Raw genomic sequence first — 25,764 nt, 5'->3', positions numbered from 1 at the left:
ATATAATCTTTTATTTTACAAATATGTTTTCAATAAAATACAATATAATAATATATTTACAAAACAGTCTGTCAGTTTCCCGGATGACTTTATGTTTTTATGAGACATTTAAAAGGGTTTTTATTTCATTTATGAGGTGTGATTATTTAGGGAAAGTAGCCAATCCCTTGCTGAGCAGGTTGGCAGCGCCTTGTGCGCCATCATTCGCCGCGGACGAAATGTTTGTTACCAGCTGGAAAAAACAAAAATTACATTTAATGTAAGTTTTAGTAAGTATTATAAAAAAGAAGATAACTGTGATAATATTATCTTTCTTTTCTTCTATCTATTTTGTGTTAGGAAGAAAATCCGACTCTGTGCCGATGTGCTGCGCAACACTAGCCTTACAAAAATGTCGACGTTTATGTCTCCTCACTAATCATTCTGACACTTGACTTTGTTACGAAAGCGCGCCATTCGCGCCAAAGGAAACTAATTATGTTTAAAGATAGATAACTACAATAATTACATATATTGTTGAAGATTTATCAGGAAACTAAAGATTTAAAGAGGTTTATAGACATCGAAAAGTGAAATTCGATCCCAAGACACGTTAGGACAGGTTATCCATTAACTATTATTAGCTAGAATAAGGGTATTAAAACTTCTAAAAAAGATCTGAAGTAATTGATATAATTACCGCATCTCGCTTCTCGCTGAGGAACTTGTCTGCGTCCTTGATCTTAGCGTCTACTACATTGCTGGCATTCTTGAGGCCCTGGTCGGCGGCGTCCTCCACGCGCTTCAGTGTGTTGTCAACAGTGCTGTGGACAGCATTGCTGGCGTCCGCCGCGGCTTTCTCTGCTGCCTTCTTAGATTCTTCCACTGCTGCATCTATTACCGTATTTATAAAATCATAAGCCTGAGTTCGTTTACACGTAAACGTAGTTCATCCCGTCGACTGTCACAAAACCTTTAATCAGGTTATTTTGTTTAAGGCCTGGCATACCTACGTACTGTTCATATGATTTTTTTAAATTACAGACCTATGTATGTTTTATTGTTATTATTCATACAAGGTAAATCAAGAATATCTTAGCTTTCTTGTGCCCAAATTGAAACCTGAATGTGGAGTTATGCAATTATCTCCATTTAGTATATTACAAAGATGTAAAGGAAATGAAAAATAATATCGTTTTGTTTTAATTCCTTTGGCATTCTTTTGTCTCACAGTCACCTTCTAAGACCTTCCTTCTTCAATATCATAATTGGCAGTAGTTTTTAAATTTGCTAATGATGAATGAATGAAATTGTTTACTCACTGGCGGCTCTCTTGGCTTCCTCCTTGGCGGCCTCGGCTGCCAGTCGCGCTTTCTCCTTGGCTTCTTCAGCGGCCTTCACAGCCTGCGCCTTAGCGTCTTCAGCTGCCTTCTTCGTCGTGTCAACAGTCGTATTGATGGTGTCTGCGAAAGAAACTTACATTTAAACAAATCAAAATAATAAATGGCTTGAACACCCTTTAAAAGCATAAGCAAACCTAAATTTATATTGTAAAAGTTTTTGATTTTATTAGGCATTAGGCCAAACTGTTCAAAGTTATGTTATGATCTTATTGCAACTTTTTTTTAACTTGTTGTTTAAAGGTTTGGTACATTTTAGGTAAATTAATGCCACACATTAGGCACTAAGTCAATTTTATGGTAAAACTCTCTAATTATCAAATTAGTCATTAAATAGCTGAAAATATCACAAAACACAGTTATTATTGTTAGCTTTCACTCTAATACCGGTTGTATCTTCGGCTAATTCATCCCATTCTGTTGGTACATCTTTGTCTGTAGCTCCAATTTTCGTTTTAAAAATGTCTATAAATCGTATAAATTTATTCAATAAATAAACAAATACCAAATAAAGCAACATACCTTGTAAATGAAGCGCGGGATTTTAGTAACACTGCATTCATTTGTTTCAGTTACTAAAGGAATTTAGTCTAACTAATAAGTATTAAAACTTAACCTCATGCAACCAGAAACAAGAAAAGAACAGCATAATACCACAAAAGCATTTAATAAATTAAAGTACGTAAGATTTTCACAAGCTGTTATAATTTTCGCATTTTGAACTTAGGATGAAATACCTTTAGCGCCTACTACGAAAGAGGATCCTTTGTCTACAACGGCACTAGCTACGCCCTTCGTCGTGTCTACTGTACTACTAACAGAGCTTGAGAATGTATCTACAATAATTAATACCAAATTAAAAAAAATAGACAAATTCGAAGGATGACAGTTATGCACGTACGTCTATAACAATTTATGGTCAAAATGAAATTTAAATATTATGAATTTTTATTTAAAATGAATCAAACAATTCTGGTACAGTCAGCTGTATAAATATGAAAGCATTTATAAAGCTGTAAACTCCTTTGGTTTCCGAAATTTGGATGCATTGATCCATCTGTATGCTTTCGATCATGATTACATGTTATTGACGAATTAATGCAAACGTATTTTTAAACCTAAGATGTATATAAGTTTCTAAATTATAGTAAATAGCTGTCGCTACAACTCCTTTAGCGCGGAATTAAAAAATCACACTTAATTGGTTATCTATGTGTTCTATGTTCGACATCTATTTCAAATTTCTGCGAGATCCGTGCAGCCGTTCTGGAGATACCTTGTTAAAAACATAAATCCATTTGTCCCAACGTTAATAATATTCCTAAGATGTATACATATTTATGCAGCTGACTGTACGTACACTAAAACGTTTAATAATACCTTTGGCACTTCCTAAAAATGCTGCACTTTTGTCTATTGCAGATGCAGCTGCATTTTTACTTGTATCAACTGTGTTCACTACCGTATCTACAAAATATAAAATATATACAGGGAAAATACTTCGTATATATAGATAATTAAATTCTACGCGCGTTACCTTTAGCAGAACTAACAAATTCTGCACTTTTATCTACTGCAGATGCAGCTACATTCTTAGTTGTATCTACTGTGTTACCAACGGTTTTTACTATTGCATCTACAAATTAAAGGCACAATCAAAATTTTATTCCTATAATACGTCAATTCAATTACTTCATATCGTTTTTTATTACCTTTAGCACTTCCTACATAGCCAACACCTTTGTCTACTGCTGATGCAGCAACATTTTTAGTCGTATCTACTGTGCTGGTAACAGTGTTAACTACTGTATCTACAAAAAAATGATAAAAGCATTTTGATATCTATGTATAAATTAAATGTTGCAATCAGAATAAATTACGAACATTCAATTTCATGATATTGAAGTAAAAACGTGTCCAATAAATATCGCTTTGGATAAACTATGTTCTTACTATACAACTTTTAATTAGTACTTCTAACAATACCTTTGGCACCACCAACAAAAGCTGCACTCTTTTCAGCAGCTGACGCAGCGACATTCTTAGTTGAATCTATTGTACTTCCAACTGTATTAACTACTGTATCTACAAAATAACTCATAATCTAAATATTACCCCGTAAATTGTCCATAACTCAAAAATAAATGGCTCTATCATTACCTTTAGCAGTTCCTACAAAACCAACACCTTTATCAACTGCTGAAGCAGCGACATTCTTGGTTGTATCTATTGTGCTTCCAACTGTGTTAACTACTGTATCTACAATAATAATAAAGGAATGAATAATCCGAATGCATTAAAATGCCCGCATTATGTATTTCTTGCAATGTTACCTTTGGCACTTCCAACGTAACCTACGCCTTTATCTACTGCTGAAGCAGCAAGGTTTTTGGTTGTATCTACAGTGCTGGTAACAGTGTTAACTAATGTATCTACAAAGAAAAAGATTTGATCGAAATAATGTATCTACAAGTCAATCGTTCAAATAATCTGTGACTTTTATATTACCTTTGGCACCACCAACAAAAGCTGCACTCTTTTCAGCAGCTGACGCAGCAACATTTTTAGACGTATCTATTGTGCTTCCAACTGTGTTAACTACTGTATCTACAAAATAACTCATAATCTAAATATTTTCCCATCAGTCCATACCTGAATACTAATTGGATCTATCATTACCTTTAGCAGTTCCTACAAAACCAACACCTTTATCAACTGCTGAAGCAGCGACATTCTTAGTTGAATCTACTGTGCTGGTAACCGTGTTAACTACTGTATCTACAAAAATAATCACAAAAGTTTTATGATATAAATATCTAAATGAACTGCACGTAGGACAAATTACGAACATAAAATTTCGTGTTATGGACGAAATTCTTCCGTATTTTTTACTTTATATCCTTCAATTAGTACTTCTAATATTACCTTTGGCACTTCCTACAATAGCTGCACCTTTATCAACTGCTGAAGCAGCGACATTTTTTGTTGTATCTACTGTGCTGGTAACCGTGTTAACTACTGTGTCTACAAAGAAATTATACAAGCATTGTATGATACCTATAGGTTTAAATTAACTGACGCACACAGGACAAATTACGAACATTCAATTTCATGTTATTGAAATAAATTCGTGTCCAATAAATATCGCTTTGGATAAACTATGTTCTTACTATATAACTTTTAATTAGTACTTAAATAATCACAGTGCATTTAACTGCACACTTTATGTAATTCTCTCAATATTACCTTTGGCACTTCCAACATAACCTACGCCTTTATCTACTGCAGATGCGGCTACGTTTTTTGTTGTGTCAACAGTTGTATATACCATGTCTACAAAGAAAAAAAAATGATCGAAATAATGGCTCTAAACGTCAATCTCTTAAATAATTGGCTACTTTATTACCTTTAGCACCACCAACTAAAGCTGCACCCTTTTCAGCAGCTGACGCAGCAACATTTTTAGTCGTATCTATTGTGCTTCCAACTGTATTAACTACTGTATCTACAAAATAACTCATAATCTAAATATTTTCCCATCAGTCCATACCTGAATACTATTTGGATCTATCATTACCTTTAGCAGTTCCTACAAAACCAACACCTTTATCAACTGCTGAAGCAGCGACATTCTTAGTTGAATCTACTGTGCTGGTAACCGTGTTAACTACTGTATCTACAAAAATAGTAATAAATGAATTAATCGTAGTGCATGCATCCACACACTTTCTGTGTCTCGATGTTACCTTTAGCACTTCCAACGTATCCTACACCTTTATCAACAGCTGAAGCAGCAACGTTTTTAGTTGTGTCCACTGTATTTGCTACAGTTTCTACAAAAGTAAAGTAAAAGTAAGAAGCAAAATAAAAGTAAGCAAAGCAAAACAATACTTATTTTTGTTAAAAAATCGTACCTTTAGCTGTTCCTACAAAAGCTGCGCCTTTTTCTACAGCAGATGCAGCTGCATTTTTAGTCGTATCTACTGTGCTACTAACAGCGTTAACTACTGTATCTACAAAAAACATAAACTTTACTCTTCCAGTCCAAATATAATCACTATTAAGTCTTAACACTTTCGCTGCGGTAAATATAATCATAAACCTACATCTGGTGCGACGCCGGGTCGAAATGCGCCTCTAACGATATTTTTACCAGTGCGTAGTAAGCGTCTCTTTCGACCCTCTAGCAAGGGTGTTAATTAAATCGCTATAACTTTGCGAAAACGTGATGTATACATATTTGTTTTTACTGTTAGAATAACCTAAACCCTAACTTTCTTCAGTGGCTCATAACCACGGGATCTGCCAAATAGAAAATGAGAAATAATTCAGGGAAAGCGATGTTTGCGTTTACTTGTCACTATCCACGGAGGTCATATTTTCTTTTGTGCCTTACCTTCTTGTCCGCAGAATTCTGTTTTAAGTTATTTTTATCATCTGAGAATAAGTTAAGACGAAGTTAATAAATGTAAGACCAGTTCTCGTGCTAACTTTTGCTTAAAACTTGTGCAAGTTTACATAGTGTGTTCATATTAGAATTGATTCCATAATAAACGGAATTCTCACCACAACTGAGGTAAGACTTCATTAATGACTTGATCTATCACTAGCTAAAATACCGCGGCAGGCCGAAGCGCCTGTTACCTTGTTGCAGTGAACGTGTTAAAATACCTTTAGCGTTTTCTACAACCGTTGAACGTTTATCCCCAGCAGTATTAAATGTACTTTGAACTGTTTCATTAAAATAGTAATTAAAAAATCAATCAAATAAAAACTTATTACAATGATTTTAGCAGTACCTTTAGCGCTTCCTACCAAAGCTGTATATCAAAGGTAAAATTTTTTTTTTAATGTACCCACTGTACTGAGTAAAGAGGAATTAATGAGAAAATGTATAGAAAAATAACGCGGTGTCTATATGAAAAAATATAACAACTGTGATAAAATTACGAACAAATTAGTGAATACACATTGTGATTAAAAAAAACAAGGACCTAGCATGAATATTTGTGACACGCGCCTTTGTAATGTCATAGACAAAATGTGTCAAAATTAGTATGTGATAAGTTAGTGTAGTTTACGCCCGGTAGGGGCGTTGCACAAATTTTAATACGTCGATGACGTTACGAAAACGTTCTCACGAATATTCGTAATAAGCACGTTGTGCTACATGATAGCTAATTTGTGTCAAATATGTATTTTTTTTTAATTGCACTTAAAAACCTTTTACCATTTTAATAGTCAGCTAGAATCAAAAAAATTAAAACTAAATATATATTCTATTATTTAATTCTTTAATTAATTTCCTAGTTAAAAAATTATAATTTTATACCTTTCGCAGCTCCCATATAAGAAATACTTGTGTCTACAGCAGTAGTGGCAGCTTTTTTGGTCGTGTCTACTGTACCGGCCACCGTATCTATCAATTGTATAAAACTTATGAACATTAAGAAAAAAAAACATCTATTCCATTTTTAATAATTTCGTTGCATTACCTTTGGCGGTGTCAACATAACTCTTGCCTGTTTCAACTACATTTTGTGCAGCATTTTTTGTCGTATCTATTGTACTTTGCACTGTATCTAAAAGATGATAAAATTTATAGAATTTAAAACGTATTTTATTTAAAAGATGCTGCAAATTAATGATTATAAAAATAATTATTAGCGTAAATATTACACGAAAACATATGTCAATAATAAACAAATACTATTTTTATCTAATCTTTATTAGTTTACAAATCTGATGACAAAGGTAACATTCCGTTACCTTTATCCGAGTCGTAAGCCCTTCCTATAATGATTATACTTTGTCCGTTAATTCTTAGTATTAAGAACATTTTTACTAAATTTAATTAACATTTTGATATATGTTTAGTTTTAAAATAAAGACCTTCTTAATTATAAACGAGTTGGAGCGTCGGTGGCTTAAGCAAGCACTTGACTTGCAATCTGCAGATCCTCGGTTCGAATCCCGCCATGTACCAATATGTTTTTCGATTCGATCCGAGGTTCTTACGGTAAAGGAAAAGACATCGTGATACAACCTGCACATATCTGAGAAGAAATTCAAAGATATGTGTTAAGTCAACCAACCCGCACTTGGCCAGCGTGGTTGGCTATGGCCTAGTCACTCGTAATTTAGGGTAGGCCCTGAGCCCCTCGGTGGGGACGTATTGTGATCTGATGATAAATAAGAAACAAACAAAAAAGCCAGTATTACCTTTCGCGGTGTCTAAATACGTCTTGTTAATGTCAAACATTGTTGTTACATAGTTCTTTGAAGCATCACGCGTATTATGTACAGATGTTTGCGATGATTCTAAAGCCATTAAAATAAACATAGATTTGATTATCAGTAAACTAGCTGTCGCCTATGCTTCCGTCCGCGCGGAATTAAAAAAAAACATTATAAATTGCTAATGTGTTCTTCCAGACTGTGTTCTATATTTATGCCAAATTTCATCGAGATCCGTTGAACCTTTTTGGAGATACTTTTAAACATCCATCCATCTAAACATTCGCATTTATATTAGTAAGATAGAACAAAAACAATCTGAACTATTAATTAACATTTAAAAATGATTGAAAAAAATGTTAATTTGGAATTGCTAAGACACAAATGTGTTTGTTATTTATGATAATAGAAACGCTACTTTAGACATAGAGAATATAAAATACCTTTAGTAGAATCTAAATAAGATTTAGATGTATCAACGGCAGAGTGAACTGCGCTTTTCGTTCCTTCAACAGTTGTGTTAACTGAATCAGCCACGGTGTCTAAATAAATAAAAATTAAACAGTATATAAAAAAAACTAAACAAAAAAAACTCCGCAATTGTATGTTCTATGAAGTTTTACTTATAAAATGTCAGTATTTCTTCTCATTTCAGATACTTCTTCTTGATAACTTTATCAATTTGATTTTTAAATACTTTTTAACACGTTCAATGCTACTAACTACGCTATAAACTTCTTGTACTAAAAATCTTATTTTTTTAGACATTATAAGTTAGGATCTTTTGGCGCGAATGGCGCGTTTTTGTTACTCAGTCAAATGTCAGATTGATTAGTGAGGGGACATAAACGTTGATATTTTAATAAGGCTAGTGTTGTACACCGGCACAATGTCAGATTTTCTTCCTAACAGTAAACGAATATTCGTGAGTTTTTAGACGTTTTCATATAAGTTTATTATAATGTCTCACGAAAGTTTAAAAATGTTATTTGAAATTTAGTCTTAAAGTTTACCTTTAGCAGTAGAAGCATATGCCTTCCCGGTATTAAGAGCGGATTGTGCTGTTTTCTGCGTTGTGTCAACAGTAGTGTTCAATGTGTTTGATACTTTATCTAAAACATTACATTATTTACGTAACTAATCTCCGACAACACCAAATCATACTAAACGTAAGCGACAGAGTGGTTGTAAAGGGGTGCCTACTGCGTTTCTTAAGGTCTATTATTGAAAGATTTCCCTCGAGACGAAAGAAAAAAGGCACCATAAATGTTAAAGCCGGCCCTGGATATATTTTATAAAAGTTATGGAAGAAAATGACCTTGACACTCAGACATAGAAACTAGAGGGGAGGAGGGACTAATATACGTGAGTGAGCCGTGTTTATATATCAGTTTAGTATAATGTCTCACGAAAGTTTGGATAGTTTAATATAGGGGAGGATATGCCTTTCCTATTATAATTAAGATTTAAAGTCTTATGTTTTTTATACCTTGTGCACTGGCCGCGTAAGATTTTCCAGTATCAAAAGCAGATTGTGCTGTTTTTTGTGTTGTATCAACAGCTGCATTTATATTGCTTGATACAGTATCTACAAATATATTCAAATCAAATTATGTTTCATTTTGAAGTTATCTTTAATTAAAATCAATCGTAATTTTACCTTTTGCACTTGTTGCATATAATTTACCAGTTTCAAATGCGGACAGTGCAGTTTTCTGTGTCGTATCCGCGGCACTAGATACAGTATTTGCTAAAGTATCTAAAATACAATTTTATTGCTATTAAAATAGAGTTCATTTTGGTTTATAAACATATCTGCTTTTGTATGTACCTTTTGCACTGGTTGCATACGTTTTTCCTGTCTCTAGAACTGATTGTGCAGCTTTTTGTGTCGTATCTACTGTACTACTGACAGTATTTGCTACAGAATCTATGACCAGAAGAAATTATTAAAATCTAGCTCATAAAAGTACCCTGTACTTGAGTTGGCACGTCACGCATATTACTATGCATATCCCTGACGTGCCAAGTCAAATGATAGGTTTCAAAAAAATAGTGTGTACCTTTCGCAGTGACGGCATATGATTTTCCAGTTTCAAATGCTGAATAAGCAGATTTTTGTGCTGTATCTACAGTGCTTTGTGCAACATTCGATACTGTATCTATAAAAATATACATAAATATACAATCACCTAGAAGCTGTAATATTCAATAGTTTGAAGAAAGAAAAAGATTATTAGTAAAGTAACCAATATACCAAAATTAGGATGTATAAAAGACAATGTATTACATTAGGAACATGCATTTGTAATTTCTTTTCTTACCTTTGGCACTTCCAGCATAACTTTTACTGGTGTCGATTGCAGATTGTGCTAAATTCTTAGTACCCTCAACCGTGTTACTAACAGTATCTATAGAAAATTAAAAAAGAAATAAACTAAAAGAAGAAAGAGAAAACTAAAATCTAAGTACGAGCACTCACCTTTAGTTGTGTTGTAAGCGGATTCAGCTGCTTTCTTCGTGTTGTCAACTGTGGTTGCGAGTGTGTCTAGAAATTGCAAAAAAAAATAAAGCAAACAAAAAAGAATCTTACTATAAATTTGTGCTAAAATAGATGTAAAAAAGCAACAACTATTATAGATAAAAAATTAAAAATTACACTAAAAAGTAGGTATTGCAGCAAAAAATCTAGATTTTATTGCTATCATAACTATTTAAAACTACCAAAAATAATACAATTTTTTTTTAAATCTTACGTCTTTTTATTCTTCACCAGTTTCAAAGTTAATAATGTTGATATTGGCAGTGTCTTCCTAAATTAAAAAGCAAAATATTTTTGTAGTCTTTACCTTTAGTTGTATCAATGACTTTCTTTCCATCAGCTACCGCCTTGTTGGCAGCGTCCACCGCTTCACCAGCTGCAAGGGACACCTTCGACAGCTCCTTGTCGAGAGCGTCAATCGCTGCGTTCTTGGTGTTAGACGCTGTGGTAATAAGTATTTTAATAATTACTCTTAAGTTTTCAGATTTAAAGAGGATAAAACACTCAGCTTTAGTAGTTGGTCTTTTAAGCAGTCTACTTTTATATCTTGTTAGGAAATAACTATTAAAATACAGATATGTTTTTTGATTTAGATGTTAAAATTAATCTTTATAATATTGTAAATGCGAATGTTTAGATGGATGATTGTTTGGAGGTATCTCCAGAACGGTTGAACGGATCTCGATGAAATGACATAGATATGGAACATAGTCTGGAAGAATACATTAAATTCGAAAAAAAAAAAGAATAAATAAAATCCTATGTCTCCTGGCTCTATAATAAGCTACATCTTCACCAATTTCCAGCCATATCGGCAAAGCCGTTCTTAAGTTATAAATAGTGTAATTAACACGACTTTCTTTTATATATAATAAATGATGAATGAACTGTCAATTTAAATTACTTTTTATTTAATAAATATAAAACCTTACCGAAATTTATTAGGTTACTGAAGAAAGACATTACGATTATACGGAAATTTAATTTTAAATACTGAACACGTATGTCTCACTGTTGGTAACAAAGATGTACTAAATTACAAAATATAGATAATCGAATTGATAAAATGACCTTGTGCGATAAACAAGTTTATTTACCCTGACCGTTGCGTGTTGTCATCCTGTTCAGAATTAATTATTATGAACGAAGGGGATAATTGTTTAGTGATTTTTTTTTATAATTATCTAACGATGTTTTACTTATAGAAGAAAATATTTACAAACCATTGCTAAATGTTTTGTACCTAAATAAAAATTAAATTGTAAAAAACATGTTTGTTGCCTATCGTCCAGTTAAAATAAGTACCTACTTAAGATCAATAAAATACGTTTCATAATCAAACTATAGTAAAAGTTGCACATTTTTAGGGTTTCGTACCTCATAGGAAAAAAAACGGAACCCTTATAGGATACTTTGTTGTCCGTCTGTCTGTCTGTCAAGACCCTTCTTTAATAGTTAAAACATAATTTGTCCCCGAGATTTCAAAAAATAAAATTTTGTCTACAAAGGCGGGGCATAAAGTGACGTAGAGTAGACTTTTAATGCAAATCAAAAAGTTTTGAACAGACCTGCGTCTGCCGCTTGGCTGGCATTCTGCTGAGCTCCGCCAATCATTTCTCCTGCCTTCTTGACTTGTTCCTCGACCACGTGGGCAGCCTCTTGCGCCTTCTCAGCTGCGATCTGCTCTGCATCCTTCTTCTTACGCTCGAACAGAGACGCCGTTTTCTCTCCGATGCTTCGGAAAGCGCCTATAATTTTAAAATAGCATTTAAATAAAGTACTAGGTTACGAATTACTATTTGGCACAGCCCTAATTAAAGTATGCTACGGTTGTACCAAATGGAAAGGAATAAATGCTTGGCAGTAATTAATAAAATTTCCATTTGGCATAGCCCTAACAATAGGATAGGGCTGTAGCAAAAAGATTCTTATTTAAGTCATTAACGGATTTTCATTGTAAGTATCAAAGCATGCTTTGCAACTTTGTACTTTTATGCATCGTCATTATACTATGGACAACCCTAACTGCTTCTTAATGCAACAGCGTTTCCTTGTATCCAAGTAACATATAGAATATGTCATTTGTTTCACATTTGCACATAAAATACAGACTATTAGTGTGATTGTTGGTCTGTAGCCATTACTGGATACGTGTTGAATACGGATCACATTGTAAACAGTTTGTAAGGTACTATCGTGGCACCTTGAACTGACAGTCATTTGAAAATTTCGCACGCATTGAGACGACGACATGAAAAATTAACAATAACAAGATATTGATTATTTACAAGAAGAGGCAAAATTTGTCTCGTTGCAAGGAACAAGGCCATTTTTTTACAAGTTGAACACCGCGAACGAACGTGACTATACATGTTACTGTCACTTAATCCTCACTAATCCTCCTAAAATAAGAGACACTCTTACTTAGCGGTTTGTTTAAGGTTATCAATTAGTGTACTTCACATTTATTTCTTACTTATAAGTAGATGTCTTTAAATAATTATAAATTATATCAAAAACGTAAAATATAAAAGACAGATATTTTTTTCGAGCAAGAATTCAATGTAATTCCATAAGAAATACGTCTCGCAAAATGAGTAACAGCCTGTATAAGGATAGGACAAGTACTCGATGACCTTTACTACCAACACCAGGTGGTTGTCTGGCTGGTATACTGGACGTATAACGTAAAAAGAAAAAAATAACATATATTCACATATTTTATTGAATACTTTTGCAGAAAAAAAATTACTGGCCACATTAAGATAATGCAAAAAAAATGTAAATTGGAATAATTTGTTTAGTAAATAATAATCAAGGATAATACTTTGAATATTTTTTTAAAATAAAAAGAACCAGAAGTAAGCTATTGCCATAAAAATATGCACATTCATAACCCACAGATGCATTGCCTTTAAGAAAGGTACGTTCGCTACTCAAACGACTGTTCCACAACGTTTAAGATGTAATTAAAAAAAAATTAAGTAACTAATTTATTTCTTTTATTTTGTTAATAGACTTAATGTCTACTATAAAATTATACATCATCTAAATTGAATTACAGAAGTGAATCCGTTATTAATATGTAAATGCGAAGTAAAAGCGATAACATTTAACGACCACTTTAACGTTAACGTACACGTTGGTGCCGCGGCGGCTGCAACTGTAAACAGTAATAAGGTCAGAGAATATTGTGGTTATTCGATGGACTCAAGTAATCTGGTGTGTAGGGTCCCCGCTGAAGTGAGGACGACTTCGACTATTACTTTGTAACAAAAAATTCAATCTATAGAAATTTTGAAAGATTTTGTTTGTTTTAAATAGACACAATTGAACTTAAACGAAAGCAGAAAGAATTAATAAATTGTGAAAATCTTTTTTTAATTATATTAATATACAAATACTAACATACTTCATCAAAAGTTTTAATTTCATTTTTAGTTACTACAAACTTTGTCATAGAAGTCGACTAAAAACGCCTACGAAATCAAAGATAGCAAATGTTTAATTAAAATAGTGTTTTTATATTTCAGTCAGGGTTTAGTGGAATAATTTATGTCATGTTATTGTAACAAATCTTGTAAGAGTTAGTGCGGTTGGACCTCGACTATCTTTCGTTACTCGGGTGTCCGGTCCCGTTGTTTGAACTGTTTGTTGGTTTACTTTAATATAAATAAACCGAAACATGTATACAAAAACTTTGTTATCTGTACCTTTTTGAAGGCAGATATGTTTTAATACATATGTTTGGTCAGTGGAAACTCAGGATTACATCATCCTTTAGTTCGTAGGCGACAGTAGTCTGTTTACGTAACTATATCCGCAGCGAGCTTTATTGATTTTCTTTTATCACGGCCCGGTCAAGGTGTTTCAATATGTAGCATACATATATAAACTAAAATATTCCTATGCTTTTACCGTCTTTTATGTCGGTTATATGACAACATATTTACGTATATTTTAAGCGAAAAAAGAAAGGTTGTGGATCAAATTATTAATATTTAAAAACAGGAGCTAAACTTTTTTCTTTCTTGTCTATTTGTTATTTATCCAGCGTTGGTTAATAGGTTAATTATTCCATTATTTACGTATTCCCGAAAATACATTAATATATGAGCAATGTCTAGACATAATATATATACATAAGTAATCCAGCGCAAATATTATTACATAAGGCAGGGCAATAACCGGCCTTATAGAGGCATGCCCACACCGCATTGTTCTAATTTCATAGTGGGTGTGTTCCGTTATGTTCCATAAATTGCGAATGTCGCCCTTTTGCATTGCGGTCATTTTTTTCTCTAGGGGTTCGACACTGTTATTGCTTCGACGGTAATATATAATACTAAAATTGGAATCATACAGAGAAGACACGGCCCCTGCGGAAAGATGACTTCACACATATCTTTGAATTTTTTCTCAGATATGTGCAGGTGGCATCACGATGTTTTCCTTCACCGTAAGAACGTCGGTTGATATTATTGGTAAAAAATAAATATAACGTCCAAATTTGTGATATTTTTGTGCTGTTGATGTATTATAACAAATTTGAGAAATTAAATACAAATGAACTCACCAAGGTTCTTGTCTATCGGACAGCATGGAAATACAAATAATTATATTAATAAATTTTTGATTTGATGATATAAATATATCTTCCATGCTTTACGTCAGGGGTCTCCAAATCATGGCCCATAGAACGATATTGTTAAACATTTTTTTAAAATATTTATACATGAACTTTGTTAGAAGACCCCTGTTATAGTCTACAATAAAAATGTCTAGGAATATTAATCAAAACGATGAAATTCTAATAGTGAACAAACTGTATCGAAAATGGGAGCTACATAAACTACACGTAATAAACTAAAGTGATTCGTAGTTTCAATGATATACTAGCTATTAAATTATTCAAACTTTCGTGAGACATTATAATAAACTGATATAAAAACGGCTAAACACTCACGTATATTCGTCCGGTGGCGGCACCGACTAGTTTCTCATCCTGATGAAGGGCCCCCGATGGGCTCGAAACTAGTCGGTGCCGCCACCGGACGAATATACGTGAGTGTTTAGCCGTTTTTAAATCAGTTTTGATATACTAGCTATTCGTGCAAATATATTACATTACAACTACAAGTATGTTATGTGTTAAATAAATAAAAAATATAATACACGCCATTTCGTAAACATTTATTTAAGCAGCCCTGTTTCCAGGGTTGCTACTGAAACGGTTTATTTTTTCACATACCTGGATGATTTTTTTTATGTTGGATTTAATAATTTATCTGCGACATACAGACTATATTGGTAGTGTTGAGTGATGTTACGGATCATTGGTCTGTCGGGATCGTTTCGTAACGCCTTGAGTGATTGTCGACCTAAATAGCTAAGAGAGCACTGGACTAAACCATTCGGAAGTGAGTGCCATTTGCTTGTATGTATGATTTATTCATTTTTTTTTCAATTATTTATGATAATACTGGCTGGTAACAAAATGCTAAGTTTCATGGAACCGGAGACCATGAAGGTCTACGATCTACTTTATATTCTTTCTTTAAAAAACTAAGAATATTTTTAATTTCTTGATAGACATCGACCACGATGGCTACTAAAACATCATTAAGTTATTTAAAAAAATTAAGAGTAGCAAATGCGCATACTAAGAAGTACTTACGTAATGTACTATGACATTAGTATACTAGTAATATAACGTTACCTACTACATACTACAGTAAAATTGATCCTTGTAGCAAATATTTGTTTTTCATGAATTATATTTTTAATATCACCAATCATGTCTTCCATCCATATTTACAATAAAATTGAATCTCAAATAGCCGTTTAAAATTCATTGGCACATCTCCACAACGAAAGTCAGTGTAGTTATTTACGCGTCTTAAAAATATCGCACACTGGCTGGCACAATGTTGCCAAAGATATATTTAAAAAAATATTATATTTACAGGGCAACACTAATAACCTTAAGATTTTTAGTACGACTAACCTACATTTCTTTTACAAAGAAATAAACCTCTTATTTGCAATAGATAAATTAGAAAACCATAAAACTGATATAATTTTTTTAACAGTAAGAAATCTTCTTTGAATACGCTATATTTTTAAGTTATAAATGTTCAAATTGCACGAGAGACGCCCGACACCATCAGCTGATTGCCTGTTAACTAAATTATCATAATTTTTGTACAAAACATATTGTTATCTCTGTTTCGTTAAATATAACGAGAGAGATGACAATATTTTATTTCAAGGGGGAAATAAAGTAATTTTGGTCTGAGAAAACAATGATTTGTCGATAAAACTTTGAAACATACTGTAGAGTATACAGCGTTAAATAAATTAGTTTACTAAGAATTCCACAAAGAAAAAACAATACGATAAAATTCCAACTGTCATTAATTTCACGTGAAATGCACATGAACATTGTTTAATTGGACGCGATGCCATTGTGATATCTATAGAAAAAGTTTCCAGTGAAATTAAAAATATAATTGTAGGAGTTTGTGCGAATGCTGTACACAATGTAAATTCGTTTACTTGTATTTGCTGGAAGTTTATCACGCTTACCATGAGTTTCCGAAACCAACATTGGAATGACGATATGTGAAAAAATATATCCGTATAAATACATAGATTTCGGTCTCAGAAAACAAAGGTTAGTGAGTTTACAAACTGACGTAATTTAAAATCGATCGGTGAAAGATATTAAGTACAATTATTGTCGTTTAAGAGTTATTCAGCGATTGTTTAGCGTAGATTTAGTATGATAAAAGTTTGAAAAATCTACACTTAGGGCACCCTTTTTGGCCAATTATTTAATATGACAAAAGGAATCAATAGATTTAAAACACAAAGTCGAAAAATTATATAACCAAATCATGGTATTATTATATAGGTATCTGTTGCTGAGTCGTATAGGCGTTGGCTAAAAGTCTAGAACCGAGATCCAGGTATCGATCGAGCTTCGAGGCCGACTATGCCCTCTGTGGCGCCGATCGTGACCTAACACGCTATTCCACTCTATTTTTTAAACATATTTTATGACTGACGCAACACTGGATTAATAGAACCGTATAATTTTTTCTGTATAGGTACTGGACTGCTGCTTTATAATTTCATTATGAATATGAAAATGAACATGTCTTTCGTTTCAAATAATGGTAGGCAGTATCCTTATCTATTTTCTATACGAAATTGAAAAAGACAATAAAAGCAATCTAAAATATGTTTATAACAAAAAAACACGAAAAAACAAATTAATATTCGATTAAAAATCGATCGAAATCGAATCGAGGAAAAAAACCGTTACTCCATTTTAATACAACGTAGCTCGTTTTACTAGTCACATTTAAAAATATACGTTAAAAAGGAAACATCGCATAGGCCCACATACTCTCCAAGTCAATCTATATCATGCAAGTGCTTGTTTCCAAACGCAATTTAGTAATTACGTGGGCATAACTTGTTATTTAGTAAAGTGAGGTTCTAGAAACATCGATTCATATCTTACGGCACAAGATTCCTGGCAATAACAACTCTTTTCAATCATCATTTACCAAAATATTATAATACTTATTATACCTACTTCATCGTAGTATTCTTATAGGCAATTATTCCTAAGTAGTGGCCACATATTGGTCAAAATTCGACCATAATTAACCGTCATAGTTTTTTTTGTCATTTAATATAGCTTTACGCATTATACTCCACATTGATTATAATTGTGTCAAATTCCACGTTTATAACTTCTTACGTTTATCCGCAATTTCTTTAAAAACTCGTCAGTCGTTTCGAATCTTAAAGTTTGGTGGCCCAAGGTCATGGGCGCACTGCGCAATGTCCCCCCCCCTCGCATCCCGCTCCTAAAATTGTGTTCTACGCAACGACTCACGCGAAGTTAAGAGCTGTCAAGAAATTAAAAAAAATATATACAAAGCTTTCTCTCCACGTATTTATATGATGAAAAATTATATTTATCTCGAAGGGTCGTAAAGAATAATAACGAACGGATAAAGTGTAACTACGCAGTCTTCATACAATAAACAAAGAAACAGTGCAGTTTTATAATTAACTTTAAAGTCGCAGTTGTTGACATATCGGATCATGCACATAGTGCGTGCTAGACTCAACCGCTGGACAACACGTTCGTGTCATAGGTTAGTGCAAGATAAAGGTATAATTTACTTCAATACACCTATAAATAAATTCCAATTATTTATTTAACTTCTCCCTTATTTTACCACAGTTTTACTAACACTTAAAAGTGTTTATGATTAGAAATTGCGTAATTATTTTAAAAAAAACAATTGGTTTTATAACCATGTAAGTATTCATCATTAATGTCATAAATGTAATGGCTTCAAAGAATTTTATCTTAATAGACGGACCCATTATATCATTCTATCTTACGCAGACATGACGTCATTTAGCTTATATTTTGAAGAGTATAGAACTCGCGCACTTCCTGATATATTCCAAAAGATGAACTGTATATACCTTCTAGATATTTTAATGTCTATACCGTTTAATTAGATCTAAACGCTTCTCGCTTTTACTTAATTCATCCATCCATACATACATTACTTAGGTTTTTGTTTTGTAGTAGTACGTAGTCCTGAACTTAACAGTTACAAAAATGCATAAATAAGGAATTCGTTTTAAAGAAAAGAGACGAGCAAATGGCTGAGCTTGTCTCTCTTGCACTTCATAAATACTAATGTGTTGGAATGAGACACAAGAGACAGGTTACCTCAGAGGCATGCCTAACACCGGGCGACCTTGATGACGTCATTTCAGCACGCTGATAATATGTTTTCATTTTGTTTTAAGTTTTAACCTTTGCGTATATTCGTAGTTTTAACATTCGGCCAGTTTCAAATTTAAGAAAAAAAACATGACATGTCAAACGACTTACTATTTGGCCTTTTTAATTGGCTTACGAGCAAGAGATTTGCTACACTTTCAAAATCGCCTTATTTTTTTATATTCTTCATTTTGACACTCTATGAGTTTTTATTTTTATTGATAGTAAAAAAGTAGGAAAAAAACCAGTTTATCAAAACATGTTTTAAATGAGTAGATTTAAAAACATAATAAATATAACATATTTAAATTATATTGAAGCATAATAAACAACCTAACAAGTTTTTATTTCTGTATACCAGACTGATAATATAATTTTATGCCAAAAGCCATTGTTTTTGTCTTTCGATTAAATAATTATTAGAACAATGCAATAAAGGAAATAGATCAATCTGTATTGATTAGGAAAGTATACAAATAATTATTATTATTGAAGCGTCAATAGCCTAATGGTTAAGGGTACGGATTACGAGGTCGGGGGTTCGAATCCCGCAATTCGACTACTGTCGTAAACCATATCCTAGCACAAGCCTGGAGCTTAGTTGGAAATGGTAAAAGAAATATTAGTAAATTTACAAAACAAAATCTGCTAATATTTTATAAAAAAAATAAATATGTGTAAGAAATTATCTTAAGTAGTCATAACAATATTTTGATCAACATTTTAAATAACTATTAGGATTCCTATGCCGGTTATTACTAATTTAATCCATTCGTTTTAATTAGCATCAGGTGTATGACTTATTTATCTCGTTATTGTTAAGAATAGTTGTCGCCGGTGACTCCGTCTGCGAGGAATTAAAAAAAACTTAGTGGTCTATGTGTTCTTCCAGTTTATGTTTCACATTTATGCCTAATTTCAGCAAGATCCATGCAGCCATTCTGAACTCACCTTCAAGCATCCATCCATCAGTCCTTCCAAACATTCGCATTTATAATATTAGTAAGATTGTTATTTGTGCTTCGAACTTCCAAGTCTTGGACCAGTTTCTTGTACAGCATTTGACATTTATGCGTTACCTCACGTATAGTATAATAGCTTGTCTAAAAGGAGATCCATTGGCATAACACATTCTTAGCACAATTACCGCGCTGCGTGCGAATGAATCATAAATTTTAATTCAATCACAATGTACCGCTTTACGACGCAAGCTCGCGATCCACCGGTATAGGGTTACCAGTATTTGTCGCTTCTATATTTTATAGTATTGAATAATACCAAAATTAATCTAATATTGTTTAATTTAATTAGCAGCTGACTGGCAACCCCAAAACGAATAAATCGGTTTGTTTAGGCTTTATTCGCTAGATCGAGGCTTAGTTCATATAAAAGCAATAACGTTTGCATCTATTTAACATTGAAATTTCTCCCTACGCAAACTTATGTTAGGTAACCACGTACTAGCTTTCAACGCTTGTTATTTCTAACCATATACAAATAATTATTATTAATATTTTAATATTTCTGTACCATGAATTACAATGTAGCTAACCCTACATTCAACTCAGTTCTCAGTGTTACCGGACTGACCTCGAGGCGGTCAGTACAGCCGCACTCGGCCGACGTACCCGGCGTGTGCCCCGACTGGTCAGGCACACGCCTACGCCATGCCGGCGTTCTCTTGTTTACTGTATCCAATACCACGGAAATCAAACATTCAAACCATAGATAAATCTATCAACATCATTATGCGGAGTCAACAAACCGGTAATTTTGATCACTGCTAAACGATACGGTTACCTAAAGTTTGGTTCGCCTTTTAGAAAGAGATGGGAGAGCGTTCCCTTAGGTTTTCCTTACGACATGACATGAACTGATTAATTTGCAAACCTATCTGATGTTAAGCCACTGGAACTGATGTGCCTCCACTGTCGTAATTGAATTAAGTACAACAATATTGTCATTAACGTTCTTAAACAGTTAAAATTTAGCATCAACGTGTATGTCTCCATCCTCAACAGTCAAACATTCAAACATCTTAACGTTACCATAAATTCTAGAACAACAACTCAACACAGGAACTATTCCCAGGGTTGCGTCGTCTATAATTACAAACACCCACAGTAACGTGTGACTAACATTTGGTTTCAATGGCGTCAAATAAAACGCATATAGCACGTACGGTCGCCTAAAATAAAATTTCCGCAACGCAAATGCGCTGGACCTAAGAATTATGTATCACACGTGAAAGTACTGGCCGGAAATCTCTGATTACGTTAGACAAGGAATTATATAAATACATTCAAGTATAGACCGACAAGCATATCTGACCCGGTGAGCATAAGTCAAAATAAATTACGACAGCTCACTAGCGCCCCCATCAACGTCAAAGTGAACTGATTGGCCGTCATTTATACATATGTGTTATTGTTTTTGCGTGCGCGACTGTACCGGAAGTTCACTAACAATGGTAGACTGCAACATGACACGTATAGCCGTATTTACTAACCAGGTCTTTTCCCCGAATGAGAATTATTTCCTACATGTATATATGACCTATAGATATATAGGAACTTACTATTAAAACTTTAAAACCCCACAGTGCCGGTAAAATACTGCTTCCAGAAAACAACGACATTTGAGATGAAAATTTAAAATATAGGTATTTAATTCGGATCACAAAAAGAGGCGAGATAAAAGGAGACACAGGAAAAGAACTAAATTTTAAAAGATTTTAATTTGTCCTAGAGAACAGTGTTTTTGTCATAGAAAATTTCACACGCTATGATACTACGGAGTTTTTATCTTGTACCAACATACAAAGAAATTTCGAGGTCAACATTGGCCCTTTACGTCACTAATTGCTGACTCGTACTTTATATTTATAACCAGAAAGGCCATCTGTTCGATATTTGTAATGTGGTCTATCTTGGTCTTCAAGAGTAACTCCACTTCATGTACATTTTTGCGCACAAAATGCGAATCACATACTTATGAGTACTATAATTTTCTTAACTTCGCGCGATACGTTGCGCAGAACAGAATTTTAGGTGTAGCAGGGGCTAGCGGGATGCGGGGAGGGTACTGCGCAGCCCTCCTATGACCTTGAGTCGTTAAATATTTGAAATAAGAAACAGAAACGAATTATATTATACACTTTCTTGTGCTTACTGCAATAATATCTAGGAAATTAATTCATCACAGTTAAACTATAAATCCAGCTAGCCAGTGAGGCACGATTTCTTAATAAAATTCCTAATACATTCTTTTTTTATACCTTCAGCGTGCTATAAATTATTAAAAATAAAATTAGTCTAACTGACCGATGGCTTCATATCACGACAAAAATAAAACGTGTAAGAAATAATCATTATGTATGCTTATTTTGCCCGACTTACTGTAAAGTAATAAATTAAGCACATCACCATATGTCATTCAATTCTTTTTTGTCCAGGAGACTTCTAGAGGTTAGTAGACGTTAATTTAGTTTATTCCTTTTTTAAATTAAACATTACTTTTTATGTGAATGTTTCGACAGTACGAACACGCCCTTACATTGAATAAGGTAAACACCCCATACATTCCTTCGGCAAATCATACCTACATCTCTATATGTATATTAGGCAAATCTACCTATAGACTTTTTAGTGTCCAATGACATTTCACCATGGTGTAGTAGTGGGTAGGGAATAAATTTCCTCAACTGTTAATTGAAACATCTATAATATTATAAAGAACGTGCTGGAATGTTCGCTATTTTAAATAGATTTCAAATAACATTCAAACAACGTTAAATATTTGTACAACAGATGCCGGTCAGAAATCTCAACACGTTTGGTAAACAAGCACGTAGGTACTACGTTAACATATTTATGTAATCATACGAATTCGTACTTGTCAAGAACCTTTGACTTTTAAGAGACAGGACTAGTCAAACGCATACCCCACTGTAATAAATACAATAAGTCTAACTAGCTTGCTTCTGTGCTTGTTTTTGTGAGAAAATTTATTTGTTCATAAAGACGTTTCAATTTGTTTCGTAGCAGAATTTATTTTGTACATTGTCCTTGCCCAGTCCGTACCTTTATAGTCAAAGTATAATCATACATTAACGCATTCGTACTTGGCTAGAATATCAGACGTTAATGGAGCGTGACTCGTTCCGTTGCGTTATTTTAGTTGACACAATCAAATGACTTGGTCGAAATTAATAAGTACATCTACATATTGCGTTGTATCGTCGTACAAACTACTACACACTGACATATTCGTGATAAAAACAATAAATAAAGAACTGATTTTGACACGATCACTATACGGCGTAATTTACAAGATATATTTACTATTTCTATTATTCTATAAGTTTTTTTTATAGGAGAAAGAGGCAAAGGAGTAACGAATCGCCTATTATTATTATTCCGTAAATTGGTTAAAAATGACTGGCCAACGTGAAAGAAGTCCTAATGAAACAAAGAATAAAAACACATTGTTTTTTTTTATTGATCAATCTTTGGATACTTCAATTATTTTAATCTGTGAAGACAATTAAAGTCACAATCTGAAGTAAATAACAAATACTGTTTATTTACATTGTTATGAGTCATTGAGATAAAAATGTATTTACTCAAGTTAAATATAAATAAAACCGAAGAAAACAAAGACTTATCTCGTTGGTTCGCTTTGTCATTCGAGGTCAAATATTATTATAAAGACTCGAACTTAATAAATAAATAACATCTTTTAACCGACTTAAAAGTTTCAATTCTAGTTAAAAAAATATTTCGCCAATATAACCTCTAAAATAGGACCATTTGTTACAAAAGTCTATGGGTTGAAGAAATATACTTTCTTCAATGTTTTTTTTCAGAGTTTGTGCTGGACATAGCTAATACACGTAGTTCTTTGAACGACAGTATCTACTCTCTTTGAATATAGAGGATTGAAATACGGCTCGGTCACTAAACTCTAATAGGATTAAAAAAGATGTCCTTTCTTATCAAATTAAATCGACTCAATTTGCCATCCTTCCAAACCTGATTACATAATAACACTAAACTATTTATTACAGTAATAGTGTACTATGTGAGCTCATGTTCTACCTCCTTTCCATCTACAAATATTAATAACCTAACTCAGATCTGCACATACAAATTACGATTGTCAATGAGTAGCAGTAATTATGTTAGGTTAATCTGATTTTCCTTTGTCTATATAATAGATCTCTTGTGTCGGAGGCCAAGACCCACTTTGGGTCGATGCGCCAGCGGAGTAAGTAAGTATATAATAGTTGTTAATGATAGCCTTTTTTGAAAGGGAACCAATGTAAATACAAAAAGTAAATTTGAGAAAATCGATCGAACTATACGATCGTCGTGTCGATGACAGCGCCACGGTGTTGAAACTTTCGCTATCGCTAATCGGGATGAAAAATAGCAGTTTAATGTGGTAGACATTAAACTGCTATTTTTCATCCCTATTGAATCATGTTAATTCTTTTCCATCCAAAAACAATGAATATAATGAGAAATTTAAAGAAAGTAGTGAAACGCTTCCGATTATAATTTTTAGACTTGTTTTTAAAATGTCTAGAACAAAAGAAATTTTAAAAAACTGAAAATTATTTTTAACAAAAGTTGACTATGCCTAAAAATCATCGTTCAGTAGGTCCATTTCAGCTATATCTTTGAATTTACCGGTAAAAGTCTGCCACAGACAATGAAAAAAAAACGTTTAAATTTTTAACTTGGTGAATCAATAATTTGGGATCTAATACGTATGACGTAATGTTTCAAAGTAAAATTATATAAATAAATATGCAGGAAAATAGATGACTCTTTATTCAATCGTTGAGATGGATGGTGCTAAATTACCTATGTAATCCTAATCACTACATTTTCATGCACTTTACATTACATAGGTACATGATATTTTGTCTAACTTACGTTATTTTTATGCGTATGTTTTAGATAAGTAGGCATTCTAGGCACTCTAGCATTACAATGACGAGAAAAATCCGTTATTAATAACACAAAGCACTACTCTACGCAATATTTTTTTTACCGTATTATAATCAATATATTAGATAAATTACAAGTTATATTAATTTAACAAAGTGCACGCGTGATTTATATTTAAATTTCAATAAATGTGCAAATAGTACATTTTTAATATGAATTTTTACACATGCCAATAAAGTTTAAGTATATTATTAAAGTAATAACTTACCTGCAATTCCGCTGAACATCTTACAGTTTTTAAATTTACCACAAAAACAACACACAAATTTATTCGAAACAAATAAATTTCCACTAAATATAGAGATTCAACGCGCAAATACGCAATACTCTATAGCTCAATCTTAGCGACTGGAAGAACCTTCGTCGAATAACGAACGCACTAAACTGAAAGATAGTACAGTAAAAAGTTCGAGAATCGACACTCAACACTTGCAGACTTTGCGCTTGCGCTGTACTCGAGTACTGAATGACTTGAATGACATAAGAGCCCACTGCGGCGATGAGCAAACAATCGACCGTATTTTTATCCATGACGTCATAGCGCAGAAACGTTTTGATCTTGCAAAGGAAATTACTTCCACATTTAACCTTTGTTTTTTGTTAAGTCTTTGTTGCTGAATAAATACGTAGTTGTTTTCCAATACTGATGTTATTTATTGATATCATAATTAAAAATATATTGTAAATAAAAAGAAACCCTGAAAAATAAAAATTCATTGGTTACTTTGCTTTGTTAATCTATTTCACAAAACGCCGTTGCATAGC

At 33.0% G+C, this 25,764-nt stretch overlaps 1 protein-coding gene across 22 annotated transcripts; it reads right to left on the bottom strand.

The window, feature by feature from the left end:
• Positions 1-17: 17 nt before the first annotated feature.
• Positions 18-25,473, bottom strand: LOC106119650 (perilipin-4). Of its 22 annotated transcripts, XM_013314729.1 has the most exons (32): positions 25,208-25,473; positions 11,727-11,906; positions 10,466-10,600; positions 10,099-10,164; positions 9,941-10,027; positions 9,680-9,778; positions 9,448-9,546; positions 9,277-9,375; positions 9,106-9,204; positions 8,630-8,728; positions 8,060-8,158; positions 7,602-7,700; positions 6,875-6,961; positions 6,712-6,798; positions 5,294-5,392; positions 5,126-5,212; positions 4,957-5,055; positions 4,786-4,884; positions 4,305-4,403; positions 4,059-4,157; positions 3,888-3,986; positions 3,713-3,811; positions 3,540-3,638; positions 3,366-3,464; positions 3,092-3,190; positions 2,917-3,015; positions 2,760-2,846; positions 2,117-2,215; positions 1,767-1,844; positions 1,302-1,442; positions 680-873; positions 18-232 (listed from the first exon to the last, which is right to left on the bottom strand). In XM_013314729.1, exons 1-32 carry the CDS (start codon positions 25,224-25,226, stop codon positions 143-145), a joined length of 3,219 nt encoding a protein of 1,072 aa, XP_013170183.1. In that variant the 5' UTR covers positions 25,227-25,473; the 3' UTR covers positions 18-142. The 22 variants fall into 22 exon arrangements, with proteins under 22 accessions (XP_013170183.1, XP_013170172.1, XP_013170174.1 ...); XM_013314707.1 differs by lacking the exons at positions 9,106-9,204; positions 9,277-9,375; positions 9,448-9,546; positions 9,680-9,778; positions 9,941-10,027 and adding an exon at positions 4,626-4,712 and having other exon boundaries at positions 19-232; XM_013314719.1 differs by lacking the exons at positions 9,106-9,204; positions 9,277-9,375; positions 9,448-9,546; positions 9,680-9,778; positions 9,941-10,027 and adding an exon at positions 4,626-4,712 and having other exon boundaries at positions 19-232; positions 4,957-4,983; positions 5,153-5,212.
• Between the last annotated feature and the right edge of the window lie 291 nt (positions 25,474-25,764).

This window comes from Papilio xuthus, unplaced genomic scaffold, assembly GCF_000836235.2.
Source record: "Papilio xuthus unplaced genomic scaffold, Pxut_1.1 DF827135.1, whole genome shotgun sequence".
NCBI classification, from domain to species: domain Eukaryota; kingdom Metazoa; phylum Arthropoda; class Insecta; order Lepidoptera; family Papilionidae; genus Papilio; species Papilio xuthus.
This window is presented reverse-complemented; position numbering and strand designations above follow the sequence as displayed.